Source organism: Apium graveolens, unplaced genomic scaffold (assembly GCF_009905375.1).
Source record: "Apium graveolens cultivar Ventura unplaced genomic scaffold, ASM990537v1 ctg8786, whole genome shotgun sequence".
Classification (NCBI taxonomy): Eukaryota; Viridiplantae; Streptophyta; class Magnoliopsida; order Apiales; family Apiaceae; genus Apium; species Apium graveolens.
Window position 1 is genome coordinate 3,974 of NW_027421470.1, and position 14,363 is coordinate 18,336.

General features: G+C 37.2%; 1 protein-coding gene across 1 annotated transcript; it reads right to left on the reverse strand.

Annotated features, from left to right (window-relative positions):
• Window positions 1–11,493: 11,493 nt before the first annotated feature.
• Window positions 11,494–14,038, reverse strand: LOC141705333 (putative F-box protein At3g25550). Its single transcript, XM_074508336.1, has 2 exons — window positions 13,568–14,038; window positions 11,494–11,832 (listed from the first exon to the last, which is right to left on the reverse strand). Exons 1-2 carry the CDS (start codon window positions 14,036–14,038, stop codon window positions 11,494–11,496), a joined length of 810 nt encoding a protein of 269 aa, XP_074364437.1.
• Window positions 14,039–14,363: the final 325 nt, after the last annotated feature.

The following is a 14,363-nucleotide window of genomic DNA, read 5'->3' on the forward strand; positions in this document are numbered from 1 at the left end:
CCCTTCTGTAAATCTCATTGTTAGTCCACTGGGAATAACAACTATGAATTCGGGAGTTACAATAAATGGTGAGTACTTGAGAATAAATAAAGGTGAGAAGAAGTTTAGAAAAAAAAAGATTCAAGTGTTCTGGAGGAGAGCTGTTACCAGGTTAAATGGTGAGTACTTGAGAAAAAATAAAGGTGGATGCTTTACACGTGTCAGTGCGGGACTGGCCGAGGAATGTTCTGAGGATCTTCTGACACGTGCCTTGATTATTCCCATGATTGATGGGTGACAATTATCCATATCATGTGCTTGGAAAAGTGCCTCACGTGCTAAGATTTCCCAAGGTTGGGATTGCTGGATTGGGCCAGTCAGGACTGGAGGTCCGCGGCACTAGATTGAGTTAGGAGTTCAGGACTAGTCCTTCCAGGAGCCATATGGAGTTAGGAGTTCGGGACTAGTCCTAGCAGGAGCTATATCTTCCAGGAGCCATATGGAGTTAGGAGTCCGGGACTAGTCCTAGCAGGAGCTACATGTAATATCATACCTTGTCTTTTTTTTACAACGTTTCATCTTCAAAAAAGTCCAACTAATTTTTTCAATCTTAACCCCACCCCTTCTCTTTCGAACCCAACCCCGCACTACACTCACCAACTCCAATCCAAACAAACCATTTAGCTCTCCACATTCAAAAGCCTCGAATCATATACGCTACAGTTAAAATTAGAAGTAGCACCATAGTTTGCAGCAACAAAACTACACCCAATTTTTCATTTACGATGTATGTAAGCTGGACTTTAAATTTTGCGCTCGTCTGAAGTCTTAATACAGAAGTGGAAAAAACATCTAGGTAAACATTTCAAAAGGAAAAAATAACATAAATATAACGACTCGTGTACTTTAATTTTATTTCTAATATTTGGAAGTGTAATAAAAGTTTAAGTACATAAATAAAAGATGTGTATTGATTTTGGCAGCGGTTATTGATTGTTATTTAAATAATTATGATTTGTTGATATGTGGGATAGGAATTATGTGATTTATTGGTGAGTTATGTGATTTTATTTTTGCTTGTAAAAGTGACTTTATTGTAATTTTAATTCCATAAATATTTGGGTTGTCTTTAAAATTGGTTTTCTAATTTTATAATTTCAATGATTATTTTTAGGACTTTATAAAATTGAGAAATTAATATTTTGTTAATTATTCATTTTCAAATGATTTTCTGAGTGTGTTAAATGCTAAAATCCATATTTAATTATGGGAATCTTTAAAAATTATGAAATTTTTATTTTATTAAGTTCGTATTATTCGGAGAATTTTAAAATTATTTTGGAAATTTTCGGGAATCGTTTCATGCGCGCGTCGTTTCGTTATTTATTAAAAAGCGGGTATAAAGTGTACCTTAAAAATTGTTTAAAATTTCGAAATTTATGTTTTTATTTACTTCGGGATATTTATAATATTTTAAAGATATTTTCGTAATTTTCGGAGGTTGTTTTATTCACAACTTATTTCGTTAAATTCAGTTTTCGGGGCAAAATTTCAGTTCCCGGGTATATCTGGGATACGTGTCAAAATCTTATAAAAGAAATTGACATGTATCCAATTAACAGAGAAGTAACTTCAAAAGGTACCTATCTCGAATGAAATGATTTGCGAACTGGATTTTTATAGGTGTGCTGGTTAAATATATGGTTTTGAAAGGATATAGGTACAAGTGTTTTGAAAACTGGATAAAACGGTCAGATATGGGATACATTGGGGCCAGAGTAGGCCTATTGAGGTGGCGTAAGAGGCTAATTCGGTTGTGCGCATTATAAAACCGATTAGTCCAGCAGGTTAGAGCCCTAGCTAGTCTCTGAGTTCCGGAACAGGTAGATGGGATGGCAGTAAGAGCCGTCTGGTGTTGATAGCCTGATCAGCTGTCTTCACATATCCGCTATGTATCTGATTGGGATTTGTGAATTATATGAAAGCATGATTTATTGATACAACGGTTTTTATAAAATGATTAGCATGCTAAAATTGGACTCTGGTATTACGCAGCACACTATAATGTTGTTTTCACAAAGCATGCTAGTTAGTGATATCCAGTTACTTTGATTATCATTATAAAATGTTGATATCATGATTACAGCTCTATTCCCATTATTGTTGCATTATTTTTTTAATCTGTTATTCATATTTGGTACTGCTGAGCGATTATGCTCACCCTTGCAAACTGTTACGTATATTTCGCAGATGCCTAGAAGATCTGTCAGACCGACCCGTGTTCCCGCCCCTTCTGGACCTGGCTCCTCTGAGGTAATTTGTATCAGACCATGAGGTCTGAAGAGTTGCTGAATAAAGTTAGTGTGTCGTAGATAGTGAATAAAGAGTTTGTAATAATGAGAAACCTGAATTATACTTGAACCTGGATCGGATCTTGGTTTGGGGTCAAGTTAGTATATTCTAATAATAATAACTCTGTTGTTTGTATTTTTGGTAATTGTGTTTAGTGACATCAACTCCTGACCCCGGGGTTGAGGCCGTCATAGTTGGTATCAGAGCTACAGGTTCAAGTCCCTGATTCAGGTTAGGGACTATGTTAAGTAGGTGATAGCTTGAGTCTTTAAGTGTGAGTCAGCAACTCATATAGAGGAGCAAACCTTTAGAGTCAGTCGAGGGTTCCGACGGCGTTACCCTGGCATCTATTAAATGTTTTGATAGAATTGCCTTGACCTGGTTGTGTCTTGCCTGTATATTTATTATGTTGGCAGTGGCCTATTGCGATTTCGAGTTCTCCATCTCGGGCTTCTGATTCGGATAGCTCAGATTCGGAGAAACCCCTTGATGCTATTGCTGAGGAGACCCATATGCCTCCTCCACCAGTCCCTTCTTTTGTGCCTCGAGACATTCCTGGATCTGGTCCTCGTCCCCGTTGGGTACGTAGGTCTGTGTTTGCTGTCAGGGATTTCCCTTCCGGCTGCGGTCCCAGTTCTTCCATGATGAGACCTCCGGCACCTCCTGTGGCCCCTAGTGGTATTTCTTCACCGATCCCTTATCATGTCCATAGGGCGGTGAATTCTTCCTTTATCAGAGATCAGAGTCAAGAGTTTGCTGCCCAGTTGGACCAGGTACCTATTGTACCATTTCAGGGTATTTCTGCCCCTTCCCCTGAGGTGCGAGCCCGTGTGAGAGCATTGACCCAGATGGCTGTAGAGAGGGCTAGGTCTGTTGACCGTTTCATTAGTTCAGAGTTCAGAGCTGTGCAGTATCAGGACCTAGTGAACTGGCTAGTGTTTGAGCTAGGTTCCATTGGTGGCAATGGTAGAGACTAGACATAGCTGCAGTAGAGGGATGCAGAGCTCAGAGTTGACTTCTAGGAGTTCTGTGGTTGTTTACTTTGTATATGTACATTATGTTGTGATGGGTTGTAGTAGGCGAGGCTGTTATGACAACCAATTTTGGCGTGTATTCGGATGGTTCTTTGTATTTGGATTTTCAGTTGTACTGGTTGGATTCTGTTGGTTATTGTATTTCAGCTGCTTTATATTATTATTCAGTTTTACATACTGTGTGTTGCTATTATTATTGTTATTATTATTGTTGTTTTTGTTGTTGGCATTTTTAGATTATAATCATTCACTCAGGACGGATCCAATTATATGGGGGATGAGAATATTGTCTTAGTGGCAACGCTCTCCTGATGCATAAATATAAACTGCTGGAGCAATCCATTCTCTTATATATGACTATTATGTTTCAGGAGATGCCACCAAAGAAAAATTCTCAGCCCAATAACGGATCTGCTGGGGATCCTTCCATGAGTGATTTGATGAACTTGTTGCATCAGCAGACTGTACAGCTGGCCCAACAGCAACAATAATTCCAGCAACAGCAACAACAATTCCAGCAACAGCAACAACAATTGCAACAACAACAACAACAGCAACAACAGCTCATACAGCAACAACAACAGCAAATCCAACATCAGCAACTACAAATCCAACAGCAGCATGAGATGAGAGGGGCAAATCAAGGTGTTAGTTTTAAGTCTTTTCAAGCAGTGAAGCCCCCAGAGTTTAAAGGAGAGGTAGATCCTGTTGCTGCCAGGATATAGTTAAAGGAAATGGAAAAGGCGTTTGCGCTCACCAAGGTGAGTGAGAATTTAAAAACTGATTATGCTAGTTATTTTCTGAGAAATGATTCGAATTATTGGTGGGAATCTACGCGAGCCCTAGAAGGAGAAGGTCCAGTTCCTTGGGCCAGATTCACAGAGTTGTTCTTGGAAAAGTATTTTCCAGCTTGTCTCCAAAGTCAAATAGAGATGGAGTTTTTGGAACTGAAACAAGGAAATAGGAGTGTCACGGAATATGAAGCGAAGTTTACGGAGTTGGCCCGTATAGCACCGGCATATGTGAGTTCAGATTCCCAAAGAGCGAAGCGGTTTCAACAAGGGTTGAAGCCAGAAATAAGGAGTGGAGTTGTAGCCTTACAACTCAAGACATATACTTCGGTAGTTCAGGCTGCCCTGGTGATAGAGAGTGATCAGAAGTTAGCTGCAAAGGAGCAGGGTGAAAAGAAAAGGAAATTTGAAAGTGGACCTGCAAAGTCAGAATCAGGAATAGCAAGTCAAAAGTTTCAGCGTTTGTTCGGCAGAAATAAGAATAAAAAGTTTAAAGGGCAGAACTTTCCCCAAGTTAAGCCCGGTACAACATCAGTTAACTCTGCCCCGACGAGGATGAGTAAGCCAGTAGTTGATTGTAAGACGTGTGGGAAAAAGCACAGTGGACAGTGCCGAGAGAATGTTAATTGTTTTAAGTGTGGACAAAAAGGTCACTATTCCAAGGAGTGTAAGTCTGAGATTCAAGGAGTTACTTGTTTTAGATGCGGCAAAGTGGGACACATAGCTAGGAATTGCAAGTCAGTGACCCAAGGTAATGCGGGAAGGAGTGTGTCTCAAGGACCAGCAACCAGTACTGCGAGAGCTAGGACTTTCAAGATGACCCAAAAGTCTCCAGTTCATGATTCTGATGTGGTTGCAGGTACGCTTACTCTAAATTCCGTACCTGTTAACGTTTTGTTTGATTCGGGAGCGTCCAGATCTTTTATATCCGTGAATTGTGTGAGTAAAATGCAATTGATGCTAGAAGATTTAGATGAACCCTTAACTATAGAAGTGGCTAATAAGGATAAAGTACTTGTAAAACAATTTTGTCCTAGTTGTTCCTTAGAGATTTTGGGGTATATGTTCCCTGTTGATTTAATACCCTTCGAGTTGGGAGACTTTGATGTTATTCTAGGTATGGATTGGTTGTCTCGATATAGGGCAAATATTGATTGTAAGAAAAAGAGAGTTGTTCTGTACACCTCAGATAATAGAAAGATCAGTTACCAAGGGCAGAGGCAAGATAGGAAGTTTCTCTCAGTGATGCAAGCAAGAAAATTGCTGAGACAAGGATGTGAAGCGTACTTGGCTCATGTAGTGGATACGAAGAAAGAGACCCCTATTTTGGATGACATCCCTGTAGTAAGAGAATTCCCTGATGTTTTTCCAGAAGAATTACCAGGATTGCCACCTGATCGTGAGATAGAGTTTTCCATTGATTTGATACCTGGAGCTGAACCAGTTTCTAAGGCTTCATACAAAATGGCCCCGATTGAAATGAAAGAATTGGCTAAACAACTTCAGGAGTTATTGGATAAAGGAGTTATTCGACCCAGTGTTTCCCCGTGGGGTGCTCCAGTGTTATTTGTGAAGAAAAAGGATGGAAGTATGAGATTGTGTATTGATTACAGAGAGCTGAATAAGTTGACGGTAAAGAATAAATATCCTTTGTCGTGGATCGATGATTTGTTTGACCAGCTTAAGGGAGCATGTTACTTTTCAAAGATTGACTTAAGGTCCGGCTACCACCAATTGAAGATAAAGCCCGAGGATATCCCCAAGACTGCATTTCGAACAAGGTATGGCCATTACGAGTTTCTAGTAATGTCGTTTGGATTGATGAATGCGCCAGCAGCTTTCATGGATTTGATGAATAGGGTATACAAGGAGTATCTGGATAAGTTTATTATTGTATTTATTGATGACATCCTCATATACTCGAAGAATCCAGAAGATCACGCGGTGCATCTGCAGATTGCCCTTCAAAAGTTAAGAGAAAAGCAGTTGTATGCTAAGTTTTCTAAGTGTGAGTTTTGGCTGACGGAAGTACAGTTCCTTGGTCACGTAATAAGTAAAGAAGGTATCAAAGTAGACCCGGTAAAGATTGAAGCCGTATCAAAATGGGAGCGACCGAAGACACCAACGGAAATAAGAAGTTTTCTTGGATTAGCAGGATATTATCGAAGGTTTGTGAAAGATTTCTCGAAGATTGCATCCCCACTAACCAAGTTGACCAGGAAGAATGAGAAGTTTGTTTGGACGGAAAAGTGTGAAGAGAGTTTCCAGGAGTTAAAATGAAGATCAGTGACGGCTCCAGTGTTAGCATTGCCAGATGAGACGGGAAACTTTGTAATTTACAGAGATGCTTCTCTGAAAGGATTGGGATGTGTGTTAATGCAGAATGACAAAGTGATTGCGTATGCCTCTAGACAACTAAAGCCTCACGAACAAAAATATCCAGTTCATGACCTTGAATTGGTGGCTATAGTATTTGCTAAAAAGTTGTGGCGTCACTACTTGTATGGAGAGAAATGCGATATTTACACCGATCATAAGAGCCTGAAGTATATATTCACGCAGAAAGATCTGAACATGAGGCAGAGAAGGTGGTTGGAGTTGATTAAGGACTATGATTGTTCGATTAATTATCACCCAGGTAAAGCCAATATAGTGGCTGATGCGTTGAGTAGAAAGGAAAGGCTGAATATGATTAAGATTGCGGAAGAGTTGGCACGGGACTTAGAAAGAATGGAAATTGAAGTTCGAGGATCTAACGGAAGTCAAGAGCAACTATATGAAATTACTTTCCAGCCGTCCTTAATGGAAAAGATTAGAAGATGTCAAGAAGGAGTTATGGAGCAAGAGTTGGATACTTTGACAGGAGAAGAGTTGTGTACTCAAAAAGATATTCAAGGTTTATATAGGTTTTCGTCCAGAGTATGGATTCCTGATGTAACAGAGTTGAAGAATGAAGTATTGCAGGAAGCACATAACTCTAGGTTTTCTATTCACCCTGGTAGTACCAAGATGTACCAGGATTTGAAGAGAAATTTTTTGTGGCCAGGAATGAAGAAGGATATTGCCAATTGGGTAAGTAAATGTCACGTGTGTTAGACGGTGAAAGCAGAGCATCAACGACCGAGTGGATTGTTACAACCTCTGGAGATTCCTCAATGGAAATGGGAAGACATTGCTATAGATTTTGTAGTGGGATTGCCAAAGATGAGAGCGAATCATGATGCTATTTGGGTAATCATTGATAGATTGACTAAGTCGGCGCATTTCCTTCCGATTAATGAGAGGTATTCGTTGGAAAGGCTAGTGAAGTTATACTTGGATGAGATAGTTACCAAACATGGAGTTCCTGTTTCTATAGTATCGGATCGAGACCCTAGATTTAATTCTAGGTTTTGGACTAAATTCCAAGAGTGCTTAGGAACGAAATTAAATATGAGCACCGCCTATCATTCTCAGACGGATGGCCAAAGTGAAAGAACAATTCAGACCATAGAGGATATGTTGAGAGTCTGTGTTCTAGATTTTAAGGGTAATTGGGATGAGCACCTACCTTTGATTGAGTTCTCATATAATAACAGCTACCATGCCAGTATAGGGATGCCACCTTATGAAGCTTTGTATGGACGAAAGTGTAGGTCACCATTGTACTGGGATGAAGTAGGAGAAAAGAAAGTGTTAGGCCCTGAGTTGGTTCAGCAGACTAGAGATGCTGTAGTGTTGATTCGAAAAAGATTGGAAGCAGCTCAAGATAGACAAAGAAAATACGCATATTTGCATAGGAAAGACATGGACTTAGAGATAGGAGCTTTGGTGTTACTAAAAGTATCGCCTTGGAAAGGGTTAGTACGATTTGGTCAGAAGGGTAAACTTAGACCTAGATTCATAGGACCCTTTGAGGTTTTGAAGAAAGTGGGAAGGGTTGCTTACGAGGTAGCGTTACCCCCGCAGTGGCAGCACATTCATAATGTGTTCCACGTGTCTATGTTGAAGCCCTATGTCCCTGATTCGAATCAAGTTATAGAATATGAACCGATTGATCTTCAACCAGATTTATCCTATGTAGAACAACCGGTTCAAATCCTAGACCGTAAGGAACGAGTCCTTAGGAATAAATCAATTCCAATAGTAAAAGTTTTGTGGAGAAATCCTCGAGTAGAAGAGTCTACCTGGGAATTAGAGTCAGACATGCTTGATAAATATCCTCATTTGTTTAGATGAGTCAGATTCTGGGGACAGAATCTTTTTAAGGGGGAAGGAATATAACGACTCTTGTACTTTAATTTTATTTCTAATATTTGGAAGTGTAATAAAAGTTTAAGTAAATAAATAAAAGACGTGTATTGATTTTGGCAGCGGTTATTGATTGTTATTTAAATAATTATGATTTGTTGATATGTGGGATTGGAATTATGTGATTTATTGGTGAGTTATGTGATTTTATTTTTGCTTGTAAAAGTGACTTTATTGTAATTTTAATTCCATAAATATTTTGGTTGTCTTTAAAATTGGTTTTCTAATTTTATAATTTTAATGATTATTTTTAGGACTTTATAAAATTGAGAAATTAATATTTTGTTAATTATTCATTTTCAAATGATTTTCTGAGTGTGTTAAATGCTAAAATCCATATTTAATTATGGGAATCTTTAAAAATTATGAAATTTATATTTTATTAAGTTCGTATTATTCGGAGAATTTTAAAATTATTTTGGAAATTTTCGGGAATCGTTTCATGCGCGCGTCGTTTCGTTATTTATTAAAAAGCGGGTATAAAGCGTACCTTAAAAATTGTTTAAAAATTTTGAAATTTACGTTTTTATTTACTTCGGGATATTTATAATATTTTAAAGATATTTTCGTAATTTTCGGAGGTTGTTTTATTCGTAACTTATTTCGTTAAATTCAGTTTTCGGGGCAAAATTTCAGTTCCCGGGTATATCTGGGATACGTGTCAGCAGTTGGCTTTGGGGAGAATTAAAACATCATCTCTCTATTGTTTCTCTCCCTGTTTCTCTCTCTCTTCTCTCTCGTTCTCGGTTCCTTTTTCATTTTCTTCTTCCTTCGCTTGCTTCCACCTCCTCTCGGTAATTACTATGCTGTCTGTTTTCTTGTATTCCATTGCTGTCTCTTCCTTTCTCTGGCCGTTGTTGCCGCCGGTTCCCGGTTGGTGGCGGTGGCAGGCGATTGTGTGTGATTGTGTGTGATTGTGTGTGTATTGTGTGGTGTTGTGTGTGTTGTGTGTGTTGTGTGTGCTGTGAGTGTGAGTTGTGTGTGTTGTGTGCGGTGTGTGCGCGTGAGCCGCGGCGCATATGTGCTGTGGTCGTGTGGTTCCTGTGCTGTGCTGTTTCCCTGTGTTGGATTCTGTTGGGCTTGATTCTGTTGGTTCTGTTGGGCCTGTTATTGGGCCTGGCAGTTGGGTTTAGTAGTGGGCTCTAATTATGGGCTTAATTATTGTGTAGTTGGTTTAATATGAATTAATTTGTGTTATTGCAAGGATTTTTGTTGACTGATTTTGTGAAATAAAATACCGTGCAGTAAAAAAATAATTAAAAAAAAATCGGTGAAATTTTGGTTGGAATCCGAATTATCGGGTACCCCGGAAATTTTGCCGCCGTACCGCGATGACTCGATACGAGCGGAAGGTGGACGGTGAAGACGATGTTCTGAGTCCTAAATTCTATAAATAAATAAAATAAAATAATTATGTAAAACATTTTCGGACTTAAATAATTAGTTGTGATTGGTGTTGGGATGTAAGTTGTATAAAAGAATAAATAATATTGTGGATTATTGAGAATTGTTGACGTCGATTATAAACGACGGGTAGTCTTATAAATAAAGAAGTTGCTGCCAAAATTTTCTAAAATATATTTGTAATCATACATAATTATGTTTTACGTGATATCCCTATTTATGTTCGAGAAATATAATTGCATTATTATGTGTATAATAATAATACGAGTCGGGTTGTCGGATTTGGGTTATTAGGATTTGAGGATATCAAGCATGTCGGTATAACTAATTAGGGTATTCTGTAATTGTAGATCCCAGTCGAGTTGTTTCAGGATCAAAGTCAGCGTGAAAGCTATTAGGGTATGTAAAGCGTTGCAAGGCAAGTACCCCTGACCATTCTTTTATGGTTCAGTGTATATGAATAGCTAAATGTTTTATTCTCGTAATGGAACAGAAACGTTTTAAGTTACGTATCCCCCGTAGTTATAAAATCACTGTTTTCGAATTGTTTTGGGGAGAAGTAACTTCAAAAGGTACCTATCTCGAATGAAATGATTTGCGAACTGGATTTTTATATGTGTGCTGGTTAAATATATGGTTTTGAAAGGAGATAGGTACAAGTGTTTTGAAAACTGGATAAAACGGTCAGATATGGGATACATTGGGGCCAGAGTAGGCTTATTGAGGTGGCGTAAGAGGCTAATTCGGTTGCGCGCATTATAAAACCGATTAGTCCAGCAGGTCAGAGACCTAGCTAGTCTCTGAGTTCCGGAACAGGTAGATGGGATGGCAGTTAGAGCCGTCTGGTGTTGATATCCTGATCAGCTGTCTTCACATATCCGCTATGTATCTGATTGGGATTTGTGAATTATATGAAAGCATGATTTATTGATACAACGGTTTTTATAAAATGATTAGCATGCTAAAATTGGACTCTGGTATTACGCAGCACACTATAATGTTGTTTTCACAAAGCATGCTAGTTAGTGATATCCAGTTACTTTGATTATCATTATGAAATGTTGATATCATGATTACAGCTCTGTTCCCATTATTGTTGCATTATTGTTTTAATCTGTTATTCATATTTGGTACTGCTGAGCGATTATGCTCACCCTTGCAAACTGTTACGTATATTTCGCAGATGCCTAGAAGATCTGTCAGACCGACCCGTGTTCCCGCCCCTTCTGGACCTGGCTCCTCTGAGGTAGTTTGTATCAGACCATGAGGTCTGAAGAGTTGCTGAATAAAGTTAGTGTGTCGTAGATAGTGAATAAAGAGTTTGTAATAATGAGAAACCTGAATTATACTTGAACCTGGATCAGATCTTGGTTTGGGGTCAAGTTAGTATATTCTAATAATAATAACTCTGTTGTTTATATTTTTGGTAATTGTGTTTAGTGACGTCAACTCCTGACCCCGGGGTTGAGGCCGTCACAATAAAGATAAACTTGTATGCAACAAAACATATATTTAAACTTCCGCCACTGGAATAGTGGAATATGAAGGAAGAGAAGGGCACGTTAAACCACCACTACAAAACAGTAATTTAACATTTAATAAAAACTTAGTAACAAAAACATATAATGAAAGACTTATATGGGCTAAACTGCCGAGTGACCTTGTTCAAATGATCGATTATTTAATGAATTGATCAATCGTCGCGGAACACTAGAGCATAGATCTGTTTTACGGCGACTGTGGGTTGGCAGAAAAACAGACTTCATTCCGTCAAGAAAAACCAAACTTGGGGCATATCTAAAGTTAGAACGAAATGCATCAGTGTCTCCCTTCACACTTGTACCAAAGTGAAACTCAGACAACAACTTGAAGTCATTACTTCCAATATCGAACTTCACCGGACTCAAAGAAGTTGCAGTAGAAAACGTAACATAACCATCCTCGTCTCTAGCAAATGTAGTAAATTCCCAATACAAACAACCCTTAACAATAATCTCAGAATATGATAAGTAAGTTCCCCCTTTTAGAAGAAGTTGGATATTATGTGGAACCGAGACTTCAATGCAAAAATCAGACTATGAATGACAAAATAATCCGACCCGACAGATAGGGTATCCGAAACCCGAAATTTTGGATTTATTGAACCCGATTTTTTGGATTTGGATTTGGATATGGATTTAATTTTTAAACCCAAAAATTTTTGGATTTGGATTTGGATATTAGGTATACCGATCCAAAACTCTATCCGAACCCGATCTGAACCCAAAATCCGAAAAAAACCCAAATTATTATATCTATATTATATATATATATATATAATATTAGAATTTTATATATTACACATTATAATATTATATATTATATATATATATATTTCATAATATAAATTATACATATTATTATATAATTTTTAGAACATATTTTTCTATATTTATGTTAAAAATTAACTAATTATAAAGTTTAATGAAATATAATTATTCAATCATTTAAAAGGGTGATAAGGTTTATAATGTTAACAAAAGATATCAATTGAGTTGATTTTTTAAATATTAGCTATACATATAATAACACAATTAATGATGTGGTGGAGTGGTTGAAAATGACACGTTAAAACTCTTTCTCTACAAGTCGCGTGTTCGATCCCAAACACTTGCAATATCAATAATTATACAAATTTTTAGATTTAGGGTTCGGGTTTCGGGTTTGAATATCCAATTCAAAAAAAATTCAGGTTTAGGTATTCCTGAATCCGATCCGAAATTCGATGCATCGGGTTCAGGTATTTTTCGGATTCGGGTCGGGTTCGGGTATGGATAAAATTTTCGTGTTTGGATATGGATTCTACAATACCCGACCCGATCCGACCTGATTGTCATCCCTAAATCAGACTTAGGATAGTAAACAATAGCGGTCCTAAAATCGCATGACAAAACCACAATATTATCGGTGAAAAAATGACAAAAATACCTCTTTTTTTAAAGTTTGTGACAAGAATACCTCTTTTGAAAATTTTGGCCAAAAATACCTTCCTAATACGCATTTTTAATTTGGGTATCACTAATATGCATTTAACAAATGGGTAATTTGTGTAAAAAATGTTAAAAAATAATAAATATATATAAAGGAGATACACATTCCGGAAATACGTATCACCCTTTGACTTTTGGTGATACGCATTTCAGAAATGCGTGTCTCGTGTCTTGTGTTTTGTTTTTTTCTTTTTTCTTTTTTTATTTTTTTACCTAATACCCATATTTCAAATGCGTATTAGAGTTACTCATTTCACAAATGCGTATTAGATGAGTATTTTTGGCCATTTACTTGAAAAAGTGGTATTTTTGTTACAATTTTTTTAAAAAAAGACATTTTTGGCCATTACCCAATTCGCATTTTTCAGTTGGGTATTACTAATACGTATTTTAAAAATGGGTAATTTGTATAAAAAAAAGTTGAAAAAAATATTTAAAAAGAGAGATACGCATTCACGTAATGCGTATCACCCATTTGATTATGGTGATACACATTTGTGACATGTGTATCACTTGTTCTACTTTTTTTTATTATTATTTTTTATTTTTATGTAATACCCATTTTTCAGATACGTAATAGATTTACTAATTTTTAAAATGCATATTAGAAGGGTATTTTTGGCCATAAACTTCAAAAAATGGTATTCTTATTACAATTTCTAAAAAAAGAGGTATTTTTGCCAATCACCCGTATTTTTGTCCCATCACCCGTGAGAGGATCAAAACCAAATTCCAGGACTTGAACACAGTGACTAGTATGGTTTGGTCGAAAAGTAAATTCTTTGGATTGATGTATCGCGGGGTTCCATAAAGAAATATTCGAGCCACTACGAAGACAAACTAAGCCTCCAATAGAACCAACCAACTCGATAAATTCATAAGGGAGTGCTAACGTTTCTTTGTAGCGAGAAAGAATGACGATTTCGTTGTTCTTACTAGCTATGACACGGTCATGATCATCAGGGTTTCGAGTGGTGTTACGAGTGAGGTGTTGTTTTACGAATTTAGAATCGGAAAATAGAGATAACCATGATTTAGACACACATTTGAAACGTGCCACAGATTTAATCGGGAGTAAAGTGAGTATTTCCCGGCGGACTAAATCTTCCGGCAACTCCGCCGCGGTAGTCTTCTTTCTTTTTAATATCTTCTTGTCCATTACCGTCGGTCACAGTAGTAAAGTATTTAAAGAGTCTGTTTGCTTTATCCCTGAGTAAAACTAGTAATTTTGCCCATGCGCCGCACCCGGAATCTTTTGCAATATACGAAAATATGTTAATAATGTTTTTTCGTAAGTTTAAAAATATTTAAAAAAAATAAAAATGTATGTTCTTGTAAAAAATATAGAGAAATTAATGCAACATTTGTTTGTTAAAACTTATATGCCAAAAATATTTCATTTCGTATTCGTAGTATATATAATCATACAATATTTGTAATGTAGTAGAATACACTATGCCATTGAAGTTTCTTTTAACTCCTTG